This window comes from Saccostrea cucullata, unplaced genomic scaffold, assembly GCF_032062105.1.
Source record: "Saccostrea cucullata isolate Sc308-1 unplaced genomic scaffold, CSIRO_AGI_Scuc_v1 ctg240, whole genome shotgun sequence".
NCBI lineage: Eukaryota > Metazoa > Mollusca > Bivalvia > Ostreida > Ostreidae > Saccostrea > Saccostrea cuccullata.
Genome location: NW_026930783.1, coordinates 325,243 through 344,581, shown reverse-complemented (window position 1 = coordinate 344,581; position 19,339 = coordinate 325,243). Strand labels below are relative to the sequence as shown.

The 19,339-nt window shown below is 33.9% G+C and overlaps 1 protein-coding gene across 1 annotated transcript in view; it reads right to left on the bottom strand.

Moving 5' to 3' along the window:
• Nucleotides 1–11,163, bottom strand: part of LOC134230101 (uncharacterized) — a 34,118-nt gene extending 22,955 nt beyond the window's left edge. The window contains exons 1-6 of the mRNA XM_062711888.1: nucleotides 11,025–11,163; nucleotides 10,709–10,805; nucleotides 8,970–9,134; nucleotides 8,488–8,726; nucleotides 6,491–6,602; nucleotides 836–1,000 (exon numbers count right to left, since the gene is read on the bottom strand). Coding sequence (XP_062567872.1) covers nucleotides 836–1,000; nucleotides 6,491–6,602; nucleotides 8,488–8,726; nucleotides 8,970–9,134; nucleotides 10,709–10,805; nucleotides 11,025–11,081 — 835 coding nt within the window. The 5' untranslated portion in view covers nucleotides 11,082–11,163. The remainder of the gene's footprint in view (nucleotides 1–835; nucleotides 1,001–6,490; nucleotides 6,603–8,487; nucleotides 8,727–8,969; nucleotides 9,135–10,708; nucleotides 10,806–11,024) is intronic.
• Between the last annotated feature and the right edge of the window lie 8,176 nt (nucleotides 11,164–19,339).

Sequence of the window (19,339 nt, the reverse complement as noted above, 5' to 3'; positions counted from 1 at the left end):
TGATATTAAAAGAAAGAAAAAATCTACATTTATTTTTTTCATTTATTTTTATTATGGTGTTCTGAATGCTCACTCTGCCTCTCTTTTAAAAAAGAGTTCGCTAAAAATAATAAATAGTCAGAATCTGGTGAAAACAGATCGAGAATTTAATTCTTTTTCTATAATTTTTTTTAAGCGAATCTAGGGTTTGTTATAAAGCATTACACAAGTATTTTCTTTCTTCCAAACTATTTTCTGAGAAACGATATTTTTAAAGATACCATGCGAGTATTTTTCACGAATTTTTCAAATCAAATTAAAAGAAAAAAGAAAACATGTTTAATTCAGTCATTTTTTTTTATTTTTTGGGTCTGATCATCATTTTTGCATACTTCAGGGAGATGTCTTCTTTTCCAAAATAATACCAGTGAACACTACGATCCGTTTTGACTGCAGATGTGTAATAAGGTCCGTTCAGATCACAATAATCGCAACCATTGAACCACCACCCAGCTTTCCTATCAACAGCACAGAAATTCTTCCATGAATCATTGTCTGCATCCTTCGTGGAGAATGGTCTCCCATTATGATATGCTAAACTATCTCCTAAAATATATTTTCATTAACCTTTATTTTTACATTTCCTTGGACACCAACTTTTGTAATGTTTATATCATCAATAATGATTACGTTCTATCTGCATCATCTGATATCTGTCAGATATTTTACTCTTCCTATTTATGTCGCCCTTATCATAGCATACAATTATATAAATATTTATTTCTATTAAAGAAAGAGTGAACAATCACTGATATTTTACATGTATAACAGAATATATTTTTTGTTAATAAATTACCTGCAGTACCACTGTACCCAGTGGCTGTCAATTTGAATTTTTGGGACTCACTTCCGACAGTAAAAATTGAATATTTTGCAAACGCCTTTTTGCCAAAAAATTTCTGAAGGTCTACTCTCAGTTCACATTGGCTTCTTTTAGTGATTAAGTGAATGTGTTCATTTCCTTAAAAAGAACATTCAAATTAATAACTCTTACAGATGTACGTGTATACCGGTAGTAAACAGACAAATCAGTATGGAAAAATATGCAAAAGTTGATGCAATTCAAAATTACGAATTACAAGAAGAAGTACGAAAATAATCTAGCTCCATTGTAACAATAGAATTTGGGAGATTAGCAGAAAGGACCCTACAAAAAATCAGGGCGATGGTGGAAACATGTTTCTCAAAATTCGTTTGTTTTGGCAATCTCACGAACTACTGCAGTATTTTCAGGAAAAGTGAACCGTACTTTACAAAGTTGTGAACAAATTCATTAATAATTTGAGGAGAAAATGAGAAAACAAAACAGGCAATAATCATTAAAATCTTTTTTGGCAAACAATAATTGGAAATACAGATTTAGAAAAAGTAAAAATTGTTGAAAAATTTCTGAGGGTAGGGACAGTTTGTTTGTTTGGAAAAAAGAGTGAAACAATCAAATAAAATATTTGTAGAGAAACCACTTCTTGAAAGTCTGAACGGTTATTAGGAACAAGAGGCCCACGGGCCTTATAGGTCACCTGAGTATCATGTAACAACTTTCCAGCGATTGTATTTGGTTCGTGTTTTAATCCAAAAGCCATGAAATTCACATATTTTGAAGGAGGCACCATTGCTTATCAAAGGGCAGATTTCGAAGCATTAATTTATTTTTAGTCAAAGTACCCCCTTGGTACCCCTGACCCAGCGGCCCTGAAATTATCTATTTTGAAAGAGGCCCCTTTTTTCATTATAAGGCCAGCATTTTTTTATGTTTAGGTTTAGTTATGAACATGAGAATAAAAAAAGTCCCGAGGGAGAAAAAAATTTTTTTTTTGATAAATCAATTATTAACATTTGTACATTCTTTTTTATGCTATTCTTCCTTACCACTGGACACATAATGCTTACAAATAGGAAAGTAGAACATTTAATTGCTTATTTCATCATCTTCAAGTTTTGGCCAGTTATATGAATTTTGTGATGTTGGTCAAAATATATTTTAAAAAATCAATTCTTTAAAAGTCTTTCAATATATCTTCATTTTTTAAATATGTGTTAGGTGAATGTGTAGACATAGTTCTAAAATTTACTTGATGCCTAAAATTATAATTCCTATCATAAAACAGACAGGGAGTATTGGGGAGTAGGATGAACATTTTTTCAATTAAGTGTAAAATAATTTTTCTGGCTGATACAAATGATACTACATGCCTGTATATATTGGTATATTCTTGCCTTTTAATAGTTGAATTTTTTTTATTTCTTCAGGTTATTGTTTATTTCTTCCTCAAATGGACTTAACTTCTCCCATAGTTTTATTCATTACATCTGATGCATAAGCAACCCTCTTCTGAAGAATGATGAATAGACTGTAAGCTATAACAGAGACCTAAACAATGTCGCTGGCAATATGCAATAGCTACCACGCGCAATTTAAAACCTGGGGGAGGAAAATAATATACAGACAGATAATTATCTCACCAGCATGTCATTGTGCAACAAAGTCGTCAGCATTTTATTTGTCCTTTGAACGGGTGAAACGTTTTGAATGGCACTCGTATCGATGAATTTTACACTAAACCAAGCTTCTTCTCAGATCTAGCTTTTTTTACCCACCGTTTCATCTTAAAACGCAGAAGGATAAAACGTACGCTCAACTAGGACCTGGGGTCCCCCGCAAATAGTTCGTCATATTGCGTAGTAATAAAACATTCTAGGAACTCTCCAGGCATTAAAGGCACGAAAGTAAATTCATCGATATCAATACGGAGACCTCAGGTCACCTTATATATTAATTGAATTTTATATGATACCCAATTTTCTTTGTCTTACTCCAAAATAATCATATTTATAACTTTATAAAGATCAACTTTCTAATATATACAGTATATATATTATCAGAAACGTGAAAGTAATAAAGGGTGACCAGAGGTAACCTCATATTGTACATCAATAGGGGGACCAAAGATCACCTTACATTGTACATCAGTAGGGGGACCAGAGGCCACCTTATATTTAACATCATTAGGGAGACCAGTGGTCACATTATATTATACATCATCAGAGGGATCATAGGTCACCTTACATTTTAAATCAATAGGGATCCAAAGGTAATTTTTTATTGCACATAATAGGGGGGACCTGGGGATTCCTTATATCGTACATCATTTGGGGGACCAGAGGTCACCCTATATTGTACGTCAGTAGGGGGACTACAGGTAACCTAATATTGTACTGCACATCAGTAGAGGGACCAGAGGACACCTTATATTGTACATCAGAAGGGAGACCAGAGGGCACCTTATATTGTGCATCAGTAGGGGGGCAGAGGACACCTTATACTATACATTTGTAGGGGGACCAGAGGACACCTTATATTGTACACAAGTAGGGGGGCAGAGGTCACCTTATATTGTACATCAGTAGGGGACGAGAGGACACCTTATATTGTACATCAGTACGGGGACCAGAGGTCACCCGATATTTTACATTAGTACGGGGACTAGTGGTCACCTAATAGTGTACTGTACATCAGTAGAGAGACCAGAGGTCACCTTATATTGTACATCAGTAGTAGGACCAGAAGTCATCGTATATTGTACATCAGCAGAAGGTCCAGAGGTCACTTTATATTGTACGGGGACTAGTGGTCACCTAATATTGCACTGTACATCTGTAGCGGGACCAGAGGACACCTTATACTTTACATTAGTAGTAGGACCAGAGGTCATCTTATATTGTACATCAGCAGAAGGACCTGAGGTCCTCTCTTGTATATCAATAGGGGGACCAGAGGACACCTTATACTATACATCTGTAGGGGTACCAGAGGACACCTTATATTGTACATCCGTAGGGGGACCAGGGGTCACCTTATATTGAACATCAGTAGGGGGACCAGAGGACACCTTATATTGTACATCACTACGGGGACCAGAGGTCACCCGATATTTTACATTAATACGGGGACTTGTGGTCACCTAATATTGTACTGTACATCAGTAGAGGGACCAGAGGTCACCTTATATTGTACACCAATAAGGGGACCAGAGGACACCTTATACTATACATCTGTAGGGGACCAGAGGACACCTTATATTGTACATCAGTATGGGGACCAGAGGTCACTTTATATTGTACATCAGTAGGAGGAACAGAGTTCACCTTATATTGAACATCAGTAGGGGGACCAGAGGACACCTTATATTGTACATCAGTAAGGGGATGAGAGGTCACTTTATAATGTATATCAGCAGGGGTACCAGGGGTCACCTTACATTGTACATTAGAAGGGGACCAGAGGACATCTTATATTGTACATCCGTAGGGGGACCTGAGGCCACTTTTTATTGTATATCAGTAGGGGGACCAGAGGTCACTTTTAACTGAACATCAGAAGGGGGACCAGAGGTCACATAATATTGCACATTAGTAAGGGGATCAGAGGACACTTTATATTGTACATCAGCAGGGGGACCAGGGGTCACCTTATATTGTGAATCAGTAGGACCAGAGGCCACCTTATATTGTACACCAGTAGGGGGACCAGAGGTCACCTCATATTGAACATCAGTAGGGGACCAGTAAGGGGACCAGAGGTCACCTTATATTATACATCAGTAGGAGGACTAGATGTCACTTCATATTGTACATCAGAAGGGGGACCAGATGTCACCTTATATTGCACATCAGTAAGGGGATCAGAGGCCACTTTATATTGCACATCAGTAGGGGGACCAGAGGTCACCATATATTGTACATCAGTAGAGGGACTAAAGGTCATCTCATATAGTACATCAGTAGGGGGGCCAGAGGACACCTAATATTGTACATCGGTAGGTCACCTTATACAAGGGTCGTTTAATAAATAATGTCTTCGGTGCTCGGAAAGAAACTCTGCTCTTCTCTTCTCTTCTCAGACCTTTGCTGTTTTTGTCAATTACATCTTATTGTAAATTTTGTTTTGAGGGTTTTAAGCAATAGATTCAAGTTTCATTAGCTGTTTGAAATTCAAATAAACGTGGATAACTACAATTACTGATATTTTTAATAATAGTTCATATATTTTTATACGCAGTCGTTTTCACTCATTTTTTAAAGGGTTTTTTTTAGTACTAAGCTTTTTTTTTTGTCAAACGTTTATAAAACAGTGTAAAATACTCCCGAAATGATGTCTATTTTGAAAGAGGGCGTATAAGGCGTGTACAATCCCCCGCTCTGAGACAAAATGTTTTTTTAATTTTCAAAATCCGCAAAAATTTTGATTATGTTGATTTAGAAGTTTTTATACAATTTTTTTGAAAATGCAAATCATGGAAAGTGTAATCATGTAATCCACATAGAGATTCACCTTCTGCTTCCCTTATGCTGAACCTAGTATAAGTCTATCATTTATCTAAAAGACTTGGAACGAATTGTTTGTTGGTAAAATGTCGTTTTTGACTATTAAAGCAGAATAATAAAACCATTGTCAGAATTTTTTCATAATTTTTTGTCTTAGATTCACAAAAATGGTAACTGACGATGTAATTAGAATCGCTTTCTTTTTTTATTCTGTAATGTTATACGTGTGTAACTGGAATTAGTTATGATAATATAATAAATATGACAACTTTTGATGCGTGATTTCGGTTTTCAAATTGATCTCCATTACAACAGAGTTTCCATTTCTCCATGTAAACTCTTTGCTAGTTATTAGTTCACATATTGTAAAATAATATAAAACAATGCAATCCCTTTGAATAATTGGGATACGTGAAAGATCATTTGCTTAGTGTACAAATAATAATTTGACCATAAAAGAAAACCTGTTCACAGTTCTATGATCGTACGCTTAATACTTTAAAAACTAACATTTTAATCTCAATTTATTTTCAGAAAGTTTTTCTAGCATGTACATTTTAATTACCTTTTCAACAAAATATTTCAAACAAATTTTAGCTGATAAATTAAGATTTCAGAAAGCAATTGGGTTTTGAGAATCGAAGTTTTTGTTTTTGTCCTGAGCGAGACTAACTTAAAGTACTTCGATAGACATTAATCATTATATACTTGTACAAATGCTAAAGCGAACTGTATCGAATGATTGATGTAATTTGATTATGTACGATTTAAGCTTTTTCTTCCTTGAAAATTAAGCATGTGGTTTTTTCACTAAAGCGGTCAAAAATTGTGCTCAAACTAAGGGAAACCCAACCGGAAAAGCGCTTAATATTTCAGTATATTGGCAGTAGGGATAATTTCAATTTCCAATACGCACTGTGAAACACATTTGCAAAGGTTAACGTATGAAATTCTGAAATTTCGTTTATAACAATCTAATAAATAACAATAATAAATTGGTCCAGGTTGGGCTTTAGTTTCTAGAGATTGAACATGTACTCACAACTCTAAACTGTCGGCTATATAGTACACAGAGCACACGAGTTTGGTTGCATCCATTCGTGTTTGGTCAATGTAGGCTATATACCGTAGTTATTGGTCATCTCTCGCATCCGAAACAAGTCCGTTGGTGTGCATGCATCCCTAGATTTAGCGTACAAAGCAACAAAGGGATCAGGTGCGTAGGAGAAGTTAAGATCCTGTCAGTGGATCCCATCAGTCGTGAAGTACTGTATATGCCTTGATCAGGTAGACTGGTACTTCTTCCATAAAGCTTATATAAAGACAATGACCAAATCAATAACACATATAATATAAAACAAAACAACTCAACCATATGGTCCTTTGCCAACAAGTTCGTTAATTATGTAGTATTTAGTACTGTAGACGTCTTTAATCTCACATGTCTAAAATTTTACGGTTTGAAAGGAAATTACATTTTACGGTGGTTTTAATTTTACGGTGAATCGTAAATAAATATTCAGGTGGTATGCCTGTGTTTTTGGAAGAAAATAAGTTAAATAATTATCACGATGGTTTAAAGTTTCGGAAAATTCTGAATTCATGAACATAGTGAAATTAAAAACACCGTAATCATTCTAATTCTGCAGTATTTTTTGCTTGGGAGGCTGATATTGTTATTATTATATCATTATTAGAAGACCTATTTCAGTATTCGTATAAAGCAGATTTTTTTTCAAAATCTTTATCATTAGAAAAAAAACATTTTTTTTTTGGCCTAAATCAACTCAACATTTACATTGTCGATGCATTTTCAGTTAATAACAATTACTTCCATTCAATGTCAATACGATATATCAAAGTAAGGTTGAAATAAAAAAATATATAACAAATTTTGGTATGTCTGTCTCAATTTTAGATGTTTTACAAGAAAAAGACTTTATTAAATGGTAACCTCACAACAAGCATTGTTATAAACAGGATGACCTCAAATTTTTCATTGTTCATTTCCCTTACTCATGCTGCAGTATACTGTATATGAGATTTTAGTTAATAATAATTTAAAATTGTTATGATTTTTGTTTTATTTAATTATGACTTCTCAAATCTGAAGGTCATAAGGCAATGTTATTTTAAAATTCATATGTATCTTGTAATGAATATGAAGAACTGCTAACGATAGTATTGTTCTCCCGCCTACCTCCAAGTCAATTTTCAAAAGATAACAAATTTGATGAATTTTTGATATTTTTATAGATACTTATATGGATTTTCCTAAAACATTACTGATTTGGAAAAACAAAGAAATTCAATTATAACTCTAAAATTTTGGTAAAACATGTGTTTTTCACTATAGAAATCAACGGAAAACGGAAAATATTTTTAAACCATTCCCTCGGTGACTCAAAATTCCTTGTTACAGGTAAAATGGACTGCTATTTAATAAACTCATTCCTAAGCTTTTTGTGTGTCACCATGGGGGGGCATATGTTTACATGTATTGACAAAAAAACGACAAAAATGCTTATTTCCCACCTATTTCAAAGCGATTTACAACTGAAACAATTATACTGGTATTTCATTAATACATTTATGTTTTTATTTTTTTGGCCTTAAACATACGAAAAAAAACAAGAAATATTTAATCATATCCAAGACTATTTCAAAATATGGTGATGTTTGAAAGTCCGATTTCAATGGAAAATATCGTCTACCCCCCTTTTTTCAAGAGCTGGAGTTTTGGATGATTTACTATTTAGCGCTGGTATTATGACAGTTCATCAATTTCTATTGAACTATTCTTTGTATTTAACAAAGAATTTATTGCCAAATTGCCAATTATATTGAATTATATGGTTGCAAAATGTAGGCAGGAATCGAGAATTAGCGTGTGTATTTCCTTAAACTTTCGTTCAAAATATATTAAACCCCTTAATGTAAAATTGTTTGGTTTTTTTTTAAATTCTAATATTATTCCATACAGATCCAAATGTTATTACATATATACCCCAAACGAAGATTCAAAATATTGATGAAACAATTGTTCAAATTCACAAAAAGGAAACATGTTTAATTATTCTTTATTGATACTTTCGCACTGATTTATTTATTTATTTATTTTACGGGCCTGGTCATCATTTTTGCAGTTTTCAAGGAAAAACCTTTTCCAAAGTGGTCCCAGTTAATACTAACATCCGATTTGACTGCAGATTTGTGATAAGGTCCGTTCAGATTAGAGTTATCACAAGAATTAAACCACCAGCCAGCTTTACCACGAACAGCACAGGCATACTTCTTTGAAGAATCGTTGTCTGCATCCTTCGTGGAGAACGGCCTTCCATTATGCCACGCCAAACTATCACCTAAAAGACATTAATTTTTTTTTTTACATTTCTTGTCCTACTTTTGGTTTGTTCAAAGCCATTTAATGCTCACTTTTTAGCCAAGTCTATCACATACTTTACTACTCCTATGAAAGTTGTCAATATCGATAAATATCCATTTATATGAATATGAATGTGCATAAAACTTTGAGGAGGGAAACAATCATTGTCATATTTAGAGGGAATAATTTATTTTTGTTTTAATTGTTAATAATAAATCACCTGCAGTACCACTGTACCCAGTTGCTGTTAATTTGAACTTTTGGGACTCGCTTCCGACAGTAAACTTTGAATACTTGGCAAAGGCTTTTTCACCCGTAAATTTCTGAAGGTCCACTCTCAGTTCATGTTCTTTCCTTTTAGTGAGTAAGTGAATGGCTTCATTTCCTAAAAAAAACGAAAACTTCCTCTATTAATATTTTTACAGATGTATGGCAAGCAGACAAACCAATATGAAATAACATGAAGAAATTGATGCAGTAAACACAAACTAGGCTAATATTTCTTCTTGGTGTAATCATATCCTTCATACAAATTTAACAATTTCATCACTTTCCTTCAAAATAAATATATCAAACTAATAAAAAGAAGAAAAAAATGAAGATAACAAAGTACTCTCTATAACAAAAAATTGCGATGGTAACCTAAAGCCCTTACTATAGTTAAATAGTAAATACAGTACTTTGACTTACTATGAAGCCTTACTCTACATTTTTTTTTGATTTAGAACGTTAATATTTCTTAAATAATCAATAGAGCCCCGCCCTAACACCAAAACCCTTGACCTTGGGGTCATGAAATTCACAATTTTGGAAGAGGCAGCCATAATCAACATAACTATGTATTTGGTTTTTTGCCCATGTGCAGAGACGATTTTGAAAGAAACAATGCATTTTACTACCCCGGTATATAATCTATATAGCCCCGCCCTAGCACTAGAACCCCTGACCCTGGGGCCATGAATTTCACAATTTTGGTAGAGGACTCAATGCTGATTACAAACATGCCAACAGTTTGACTGCTTGATGTTCAGAAGTAATGAAGAAGATTTTTAGGGGGGCAGGGACCACGAAATTCATGAATTCTACTTCCCTTCACCCATAGATGCAATGTATTAAAATTAGTTGAAAATGGTTGAGTCGTTGCAGAGCAGAAGCTGAAAATGTTCAAATGTTAACACATTACGGACGACCACGACGACAGACAAAAACATATAGCAATATAGCAATATATAAACTGAGTTAAACTCAGGTTTACTCAGGTGACATAAAAAGGCAACAGTCATATAAATCTTTTTGGGTAAACAATAATTTTAAATACAGATGCAGATAGTAAAAATTGTTTTGAATTTTCTGAAGGTAGGGAATGTTTGTTTGTACGGAAAAAGAGTGAAGCAATCAAATATAGTATTTGGGGAGAAACCACTTTATGAAAGTCTTAACGGTTATGAGGGAAAATATTGTGTTGAATGCGCTTAGAAGCCTAACTTGAATGTACGCTATGACTACGAAATCACGATTTCGCTGTTCTTAAAGAAAATTGTTATTTCCTATATAATTCTATGTAAAACTTGATCTGATGTTATGGCTCCTTCGGGGTCAGGATTTCAACAAACTTAAATTTACACTACCTGAAAATGCTTTCATAGCAATATGATTTATGGCTTTGCTATTCTTAAGGAGAGGATTTTTAAGACTTGTAAAGATTTGTTTTGAAGACATTTTGCAATATAAACCATAAACATGAGATATAACATTTAGCTCAGTTTGAGTCTGCATTTATTAGCATAAATAAGATTTCTTCTAAATGTTCGTTTTGTGCTGGTTAAAAACTGTATTTAAATAGGAAATATCTATTAAGGGTCTCTTCGGTATTATTAGGATATATAATCTAATTTATCTAAACTACGTTTGGAGGTTATCCATATAATTCATATAATGGACAATCAATTTATCTCTCACCTAACCAATATTCTCCCTCCACATTACCAAATCCTTCTTTGTACGAATCCCAGGATCTATAAAAATCTACTGATCCGTCCATCCTCTTATTGATAACCTACATGTATATAATGAAAAAACTAATAAAATCAGTGTAAAAGATCATACACGAAAAAAGATCATTATTCAAGGTCGATATAATCTATATTACATACAGAAAACATATCTTTACCAAAAGTAAATAAAGTAAACCTTAAATAAATGAATTATAAAACTTTAATTGTACGTCTAGGCAAAATATATAAAACCATAAAATAGAAAATCATGAAATTCCTACCGTCCAACCCCCTCCCTCTGTAGTCATGTCACAGTACACCAGTTTCCTTGTCTTCATATCTGGTAAATAGTGTAGACGCCATCTTTCCCTTTTGTGTTTGGTATGGATTTTAGAACTGATGCACAGTCTCTTTGCTTTCGAAGATCTGTTTACGAAGATTACACATTATATGTACAGTTACTCCTTAATTATGTTCCCCAAACGAAGTTGGGGAACATATTGTTTTTACTCTGTTTCTTATTATGTTCCCCAAACGAAGTTGGGGAACATATTGTTTTTACTCTGTTTCTTATTATTATTATTATTTTTCTTCTTCTTCTTCTTCTTCCTGGGTACTTTTTTGTCCGGGAATGATCTCGTAAACTATACATCCGACTAAGGTGAAATGTTTTTAGGGTCAGTAGACATGTTATGTAGATTTGCGGAACGAATGTCATTTTGCGCGCACGTGCTTGCAAGAGCGTGCACACGTGCAACATGTGAAATGACCGATTTAATTGATATAGGTGTAACTTTTTAAATTTTTGATGAAATGCTTTAAAACTTATAACATAAGTATATATTAGTAGCATAGACAATATGACATGGTCAAAATAGCAAGATCTCACGCGCATGCACGTGCGCTTTGCTCTGATTGGCTGAAACTAAAGTCTCAATATCTTTCTTGTTTTTTGACGAAATCCTTTGAAATTTTGAAAATAGCCATGCATTACAATATCCTACTACATGATATATAGCAATTATCATGAAAACACGTGCATGCACGTGCGCTGCAATCTGATTGGCTGAAACTTTAAATAGCTATAATTCCTTTGATTTTCAACCAAACAGGATGGGATTTGGAATATAGATAGATATACTGGTCTACTACAAGAAAATATGGTCACCATGCACATGCATACACGTGCATGTTCGTGCGCTGCAATCTGATTGGCTGAAACTTTAAACAGATATAACTCCCTTGGTTTTCAACCAAACGGGGTGGGATTTAGAACATAGATAGATGTAACGGACATCTACAAGAAGGTATGGTCACCATGCTCAAGTATGCACGTGCGTGCACGTGAAATGAGCAAAATCCAAAAAACACTTGAATGAGCGCATCTTTTTTAATACTTTTAGATTAAATACTTTAATATTTAGTATATTAATATATAGATTGTGTAGACAAGATGATCTGGTCATTACACACATGCATTCACATGCGCACGCGTGCTAAAATTTGAATGAACTTTGTACACTTCTGGGTAAACGTAGCTAAAGTCTCAAATGCATCGAGTGTGTCTTATTTAATGAAGCTTCCAGGGAATATGGCACCAAAAGGGAGTTGGGGAGCGTTTGGGGAACATCTGTAACGGTCCCCGTTACAATTAGCACTAGTTATTATTATTTTTCTTCTTCTTCTTCTTCTTCTTCCTGGGTACTTTTTTGTCCGGGAGTGATCTTGTAAACTGTTCGTCCGATGTAGGTAAAACCTTTTTAGGGTCAGTAGACATATTATGTAGATTTGCGGAATCAAGGTCATTTTGCGCGCACGTGCTTGCAAGAGCGTGCACGTGCAACACGTGAAATGACTAATATAATGAATATTGCCGTAACTTTTCTATTTTTTGATGAAATTTTTTGAAACTTATAATGTAAGGATACATTAGAAGTATAGACAAGATAGCATGGTCAAAATAGCAAGATCTCACGCGCATGCACGTGCGCTTCGCTCTGATTGGCTGAAACTAAAGTCTCAATATCTTTCTTGTTTCTTGTCATAATCCTTTGAAATTTTGAACATAGTGCTACATTATGAAGATCTACAGCATGATATAAAAGAATTTTCATAAAAGCATGCGCATGTGCGCGTGCTGCAATCTGATTGGATGAAACTTTAAATGGCTATATATCCTTTGTTTTTTGACGAAATTCTTTGAAATTTAAAATATAGTCATGCATTAGGATAACCTACAATATCGTAAAGAAAAAAATCATGAAATCACGCACATGCATGTGTGCTGCAATCTGATTGGCTGAAATTTGAAATGGCTATAACTCCCTTGTTTTTCTACCGAACCGGATGGGATTTATTTAGAACATAGATCGATGTAAGGGACTCCTACAAGAAGGTATGGTCATCATGCACGTGCACGCACGTGCGTGCATTTAGAACGAGTATAATTAAAAATACACTTGAATGAGTGATTTTTATTACTTTTGGACGGAATGCTTTAATATATAGTATATTAAAATATATAGATAGTGTAGACAAGATGATGTGGTCATAACTCACATGCATTCACATGCGCTGGGGTGCAATGCAAAAATTTGAATATAATTGGTATCCTTTTGGGAAAACGTTGTTAAAAGCAAAAATGCACAGAGTTTGTCTTATTTAATGAAGCTTACAGGGAATATGGCACCAAAAGGGAGTTGGGGAGCGTTTGGGGAACATGTGTAACGGTTCCCGTTACAATTAGCACTAGTTACTTTAAGAATATATTTAAATCTTAAATGAAGTAACTTCTTTATAATAATTATACTTACATGTAAGCATCATATGCATTAAAGTTAATTTTCAAGGAATATTTTTACGCCGAAAAATGAAAATACACTGAACCAAACTTCTAAGTGTTCATTTCACAATTTTTTAAGTTTTAATGTACCCTCAAAATGAAAATTCACATAAAATAATCTCTATCGAGTAAGACCCCCCAGTCGCTCTAATTACTGCAGGACATCCTTTACTGTTGGATACCATGTACCCCTGAATAGGAGATTGGCCCATCTGCTACCACACCTACTGCCTAGATCTTTCCAAACCGTTGAAATTGAGTGGATGGGGGTGGGCTTTGACATACCTTATAAAAATCCCAAATGTGTTCAATGGAATTCAGATCCGGAAATTTGGCAGTGTATCATCACACAGATATGCCTTTTGGTCAATATCCTTGGACGTTTAGCACGTAAGTGCACCGCTCTAAGGATGATTCATACTATTTGAGATGATATTAGACTGCCACGAGCATCGATTTCTTATCATTTAAATTGTTTGTGTTCATGTTTCTAAAATTGTTTCAGGACAATTCAACGCTCTTTTAACCTGGTGTGAGGCAAAACCTCCGCCTCAGACAAAGATCCAGATCACTTTCGGTTTTGTTAAATTTTGTCCAGAGCTTTCAAATTGTGATAAATTGGCGAAGAAAATGACGCACAGCCTATAGAAAAATTTGTTTAAATGGGTTTTGATACTGGTTGTTAATTTTCAAAATATCAAGGACAATTAAAAACTAAAATAAAAGTGAGTAAAACGTGCTGCAAGGGTGATCCAGATATCAACATTCCAAGGGCTTTTCCTTCTGTTCATTTTGCCAATGTTTTGTGTTTTTTAATGAAACCAATTTTTAAAATTTAATTATGATCACAAAAAGATGTTAATTACACAAAACAGAATTTATTGTTTTTAAGCTTTGTCCATTTGTACATTGGTTTTCATCGGTAATACTTGATTTTCTTTCAACAATTGTTGAGAAGACTCATTTGTTGTAATAATTTGACAATATCATACCATTCTATAAAGTTGTTTTTTAAATAAATACATTTATTAGGGTGAACACTTAAAAGTTTTGTACAGTGTACTTCTCACAATTAATGTTTTTAAAACGTTTGAAATACTTACTTTGGTACTTGCTGAAGTGTTTTCCAGTAAGTCTGTAGTGAGACAGAAGAGAAATGTCCACAGAGACCGGGGTGTCCACTTTGACTGAGGTGTTCAGGTGTTTCCAGTTCCAGCGAGTTAACTTCAGTAAAGACTCGACATTTCCTGATAAACAAAGCATTGATACATATATATTTTCTACATAGAAAAAAACACATTTGTAAATTTTGAATTTGAACTCATATGTTTTTCTTAATTTGAAAAAAAAAATTAATAACTTCAAAATACCTTGTAGATGGGATTGCGGAGTAATACAACATGTAGTTGTAAAGTGCAGAGAGAAACATAGTACCACAAAATTAATTTTGATTAGAACCATATTTTCTTCTGTTCCTGCTATGCATGCACTGTACGATTATTACGAGAGTACATATATATACTTTTTTTTATTATAATTAAAATGTAACAAGATATTTTGGTTTCGTGTCATCAGGTGTCGATGATTTCAAGTTTAAGATATAAAAAACGGCAGAGGTAGCGTCAATTATTTGCTAGTCAATGCCCCTGTAAGGAACAGCACTTTAGCACAAACCTACTGATCCCCCTCTCTCCACCCTCTTTAGATCCGCCCGTGACCTTTTTTTTGCACAAATTAAGGTCACATTCCTCTTGTAATAAAACTTTAAATCATCGAACTTCAGTACGATGAAGTCGTTATATTTTATAAATAAATATAAAGGTGTACATCTATTTGATTCTATCATAGGCATTAACAAATTAAATTTATCGAGCTTCCTTTCATACTGTTTAGATAAACTTTTCAAATGGCTTCTTAAGGTACTTGGACACAGATCTGAAGTCAATATTTTCTCTGTGATATTACGACTTATATATTTTAATAGCATTTCACACAAAAATTAATTTAAAATCTTATTTCATTTAAAAGTTATTAAAACTTCAAATTTTTTGGCGGGTTTGATTGACACATCCTTGCACTTTCACAAATTTTAACCTTATTCTTAATCCTTAGGAAAAGTGGCAATCTTGTTGTGTATTAATGAGAAATATTAAAACTTTTATCCAGAAAAATAATTTTATTCAGAGTAGAAATATTAGAAAGCAAAACTCCTTCACAAGTATCGTCATTCAGAACTAAGCACACTCGTGTTATGTACACAGTTTTTGTAAACAGGGCACGAGTTCTGTTATTGTTTATGTTTACAAGTAACAGCTTTTTAAAAAGCTTGCCTGACTAATGTCATCAATATTGAAAAGTTATAAACGTTTACACTGGGGGGAAGGGTTAAATTGTTTCACTAGAGTAAATTATGAAGATGTTGCACAAAATATCATGCATTCATTTTGAGTTGTATGATACTCATCAGAGCAATGGAAAAAGAACACATTTTATATATAAATCGTATATATTGTTTGTATCTCAAATAAAAAATGAATGTACAAATGATTTGAACCTGCGACATAAAGATGAACAACTCACTCCGCCAGTCTAAAAATGATTTTAGCGGATGAAGTAAATATGGGAAAAACTAATGTAATTGATTAATGCTGGAAAGCATGGCTATATGTAAAGGTTACATAAATTAGATTCAACTGCATACAGCATAGGCTTTGAGGAAGACAGCTGAAAATATGACAACTACAAGAAATTGGGAATCGTAATGGTTATGACTGACAAGCAGAATACTGTATGTTTAGGCCTAATAGTTTCTTAGGTATGCCAGAGCATCAAAGATTGTTGGAAACGTGGGATAAGTAAAGACGTTATACTTTAATTCCCCAACAAACTTGATGGCGATATATGAATGGCGACAGGCGCGGATTCAGGAAGTTTCTCTCAGGGATGAGGGATTCACATCAAAAATAATTGTACGAGCAAAAACGTAATAAAATTTCTCAATCCTGAAATATGAGAGGACACTTTCATAAGTCTATATTCTCTGTTTTTGTAGGAGGAAACCCCTGGAGGGGGGCTATGATCAGATGTATATTTGGCCAGTGCATCCCCTTAAGAGGTTTTATTCGTTTCGTTTTTATCACTTTAAATGATGTAACTTCCAACACAGTTCACAATATCACCGATATGTTTTTTTTTCAACGCTCGACCATGATAATAATTGATTCCGACAAAAAAGAACATACTTTATATCATTCATGCAGTTTTCATTTCCATTCAATAGAATAGTCCAGGAAAAGGACGCATAAACTTACACGTGATATTTTGGCGCGAAATGATTGTGTCACCCCTACATAGAAGACAAATGGACTAATCCAGTAGTATAGAAACGCAGAAAAAAAGGCCAAACGGACATGTCCATATAAGAACTCGCATGAAATAAATAGCTGCTAGCAAAAAGCAAAAGATAATAAATACATCAATGTATTGTATCAGCAATATGGTTATTTTTCTGCTAACTGTTATTGCTGAAACGCATGTAACAAAATCCGATGATAATCAGCATGCACAAAATTTTGCTGGCTAACTGTGACCTCTTAGCTTCGCACCTAGGAAATATTGATCCTTAGTAGTGCCTGACGCCGTGACTTCAGGCAACAATTCACCGGGTGCGTTCAATCGTCACAGTCTGCTTACCACAACTGCACGGACTGACAATATATTCTGTGTTTGTTTTGCGATTATAGCATTTATACAAAACGAGATTGCCACTTTTCCTAAAGATTAAGAATAAAATTAATTTGTGATAGAGCAAGGATGTGTCAATCAAACCCGCCAAAAAAATTGAAGTTTTAATATCTTTTATATGAAATAAGATTTTTTAATTAATTTTTGTGTGAAATTCTATTAGAATATATAAGTCATAATATTATAGAGAAAATAATAACTTCAAATCTGTGTCCAAGTACCTTTAAAGATATTAAATATTTTTATACGTACTTTGCACTGTTATCATACACGTTTTGGTTTTGTCGAAATGTAGCGCCAAAAAAGGATAATGCTATATAATGAAACCATACCAAAAGATAGAAAATTAATATTTATCTTTTAAATTATTAAATTATTACTATTGAAATGATAATTCTTTTACATTTACGGTTTGAAACTTTAAAATTTTGCAGTGGAACTTACTGTGTCATTCATTATGCTAGATTTCCGTAAGTAATCTGACAAAAATTTCAGTTATTAACAGGAATTAAAGCAGTAGAACAAATGATTAACTTGCAAGACTAGATCGAAGCCTCCACTTTGAAAAATTACGCACTTTGAAAAAATTTCTCAAAGTGCGTTAAATTTGGGACCAAATCAACGCACTTTGAAAAAATAACATTTCTTTTCGAAGTGCGTTAATATCGACCAAATTAACGCACTTTGACAAAAATGCGTATGGATTGGTCAATATTCTTGCAAATCTTAGGTTTGATAAATAATTGAACCTGTTTGATAACTCTTCGGTGATGAGGTCACTTCAGGATGTGAAAGTGAGCATTTTTCCATTTTTTTTCCAGTTTGCCTGCATTTTATGTAAACTAAAATTTATTGAAAGTTTTCAACGTCATACCAGTTATGTAAATACATATATTTGGGTGTAGCAAAAGCATCAGTACCGGGAAGGGTGGGAGGGGGTGAGGTGGGGGGGGGGGCTAGGCACACAAATGTTTTGCAAAGATATACATAATATATGCATAAAAATTGGGGCTTACCTTGGGGGGTGGGTCCACTTTCAATTTTCCACCGACGACTATGCACAATGTACAAGAAAAAAAAAGTCGGAATGAGATACCTTCTACTCGTCTTCTCCTTGTTCTCAATGAGGTTAAATGAGTATATGCAAAAAGTTTTACAATAGTTATAATTATTACAAATTGATTCTCTCAATTACTAAAATAAGTCTTAGACTAGAATTTTTTTGTTTTATACATAATTTTTCAAAGTGCGTTAAATGCCCCCATGGTAAAAAAAATGTTTATGTACACTCTTAACGCACTTTGAAAAAAAATTTCAAAGTGCGTTGAGTGTGTCCCAAATTTAACGCACTTTGAAATTTTTTTTCAAAGTGCGTTGATTTTGTCCAAATTTTAACGCACTTTGAAAATTTTTTTTCAAAGTGCGTCATTTTTTCAAAGTGCGTTGCCACACTCCACACTGTCGACCAAGATTCCTACTGAAACAGAAATTGGTTTTTGTGATTTAGTTTCGTATAGACCTACGTTAGACCTACGTTTTTGTTTAAAATTCTTAAACACTAAAAAATATTAATTCTCAGATCATACAAGTAGTATGAAACTGCCCATTATACTGAGAATACACTGGAATAATACTAGTTGTATAGCAGTGCAATGGAGCCCTCGCTGGTGACTGAGTTGATCAACCTTGGCTTGTTTCTGCTGTTAACTATGGTCGTAAGACCTGCATAAGGCAGACAGTTGCGGGGGAGAGACAGCTAAGAAGTGTAACCAATACGTAAGACCTGAATAAGGCAGCTAATTGGTATGAGAGAGAGGTGGCATACCACAGAGAAAGGTGGGGGAAGTGCCAGGAGACTTGTACAATCGTAGTGTCAGGACAAGATGAAACCGTTTATATTTGTATATAATTGTATTATATTTGATTATTATTAAATTTGGTCAACAAAAACCTGAGTTAACAGGTTAACGAACCTAAGTGTAACGCCTCGGTGATACAAGACATATCACC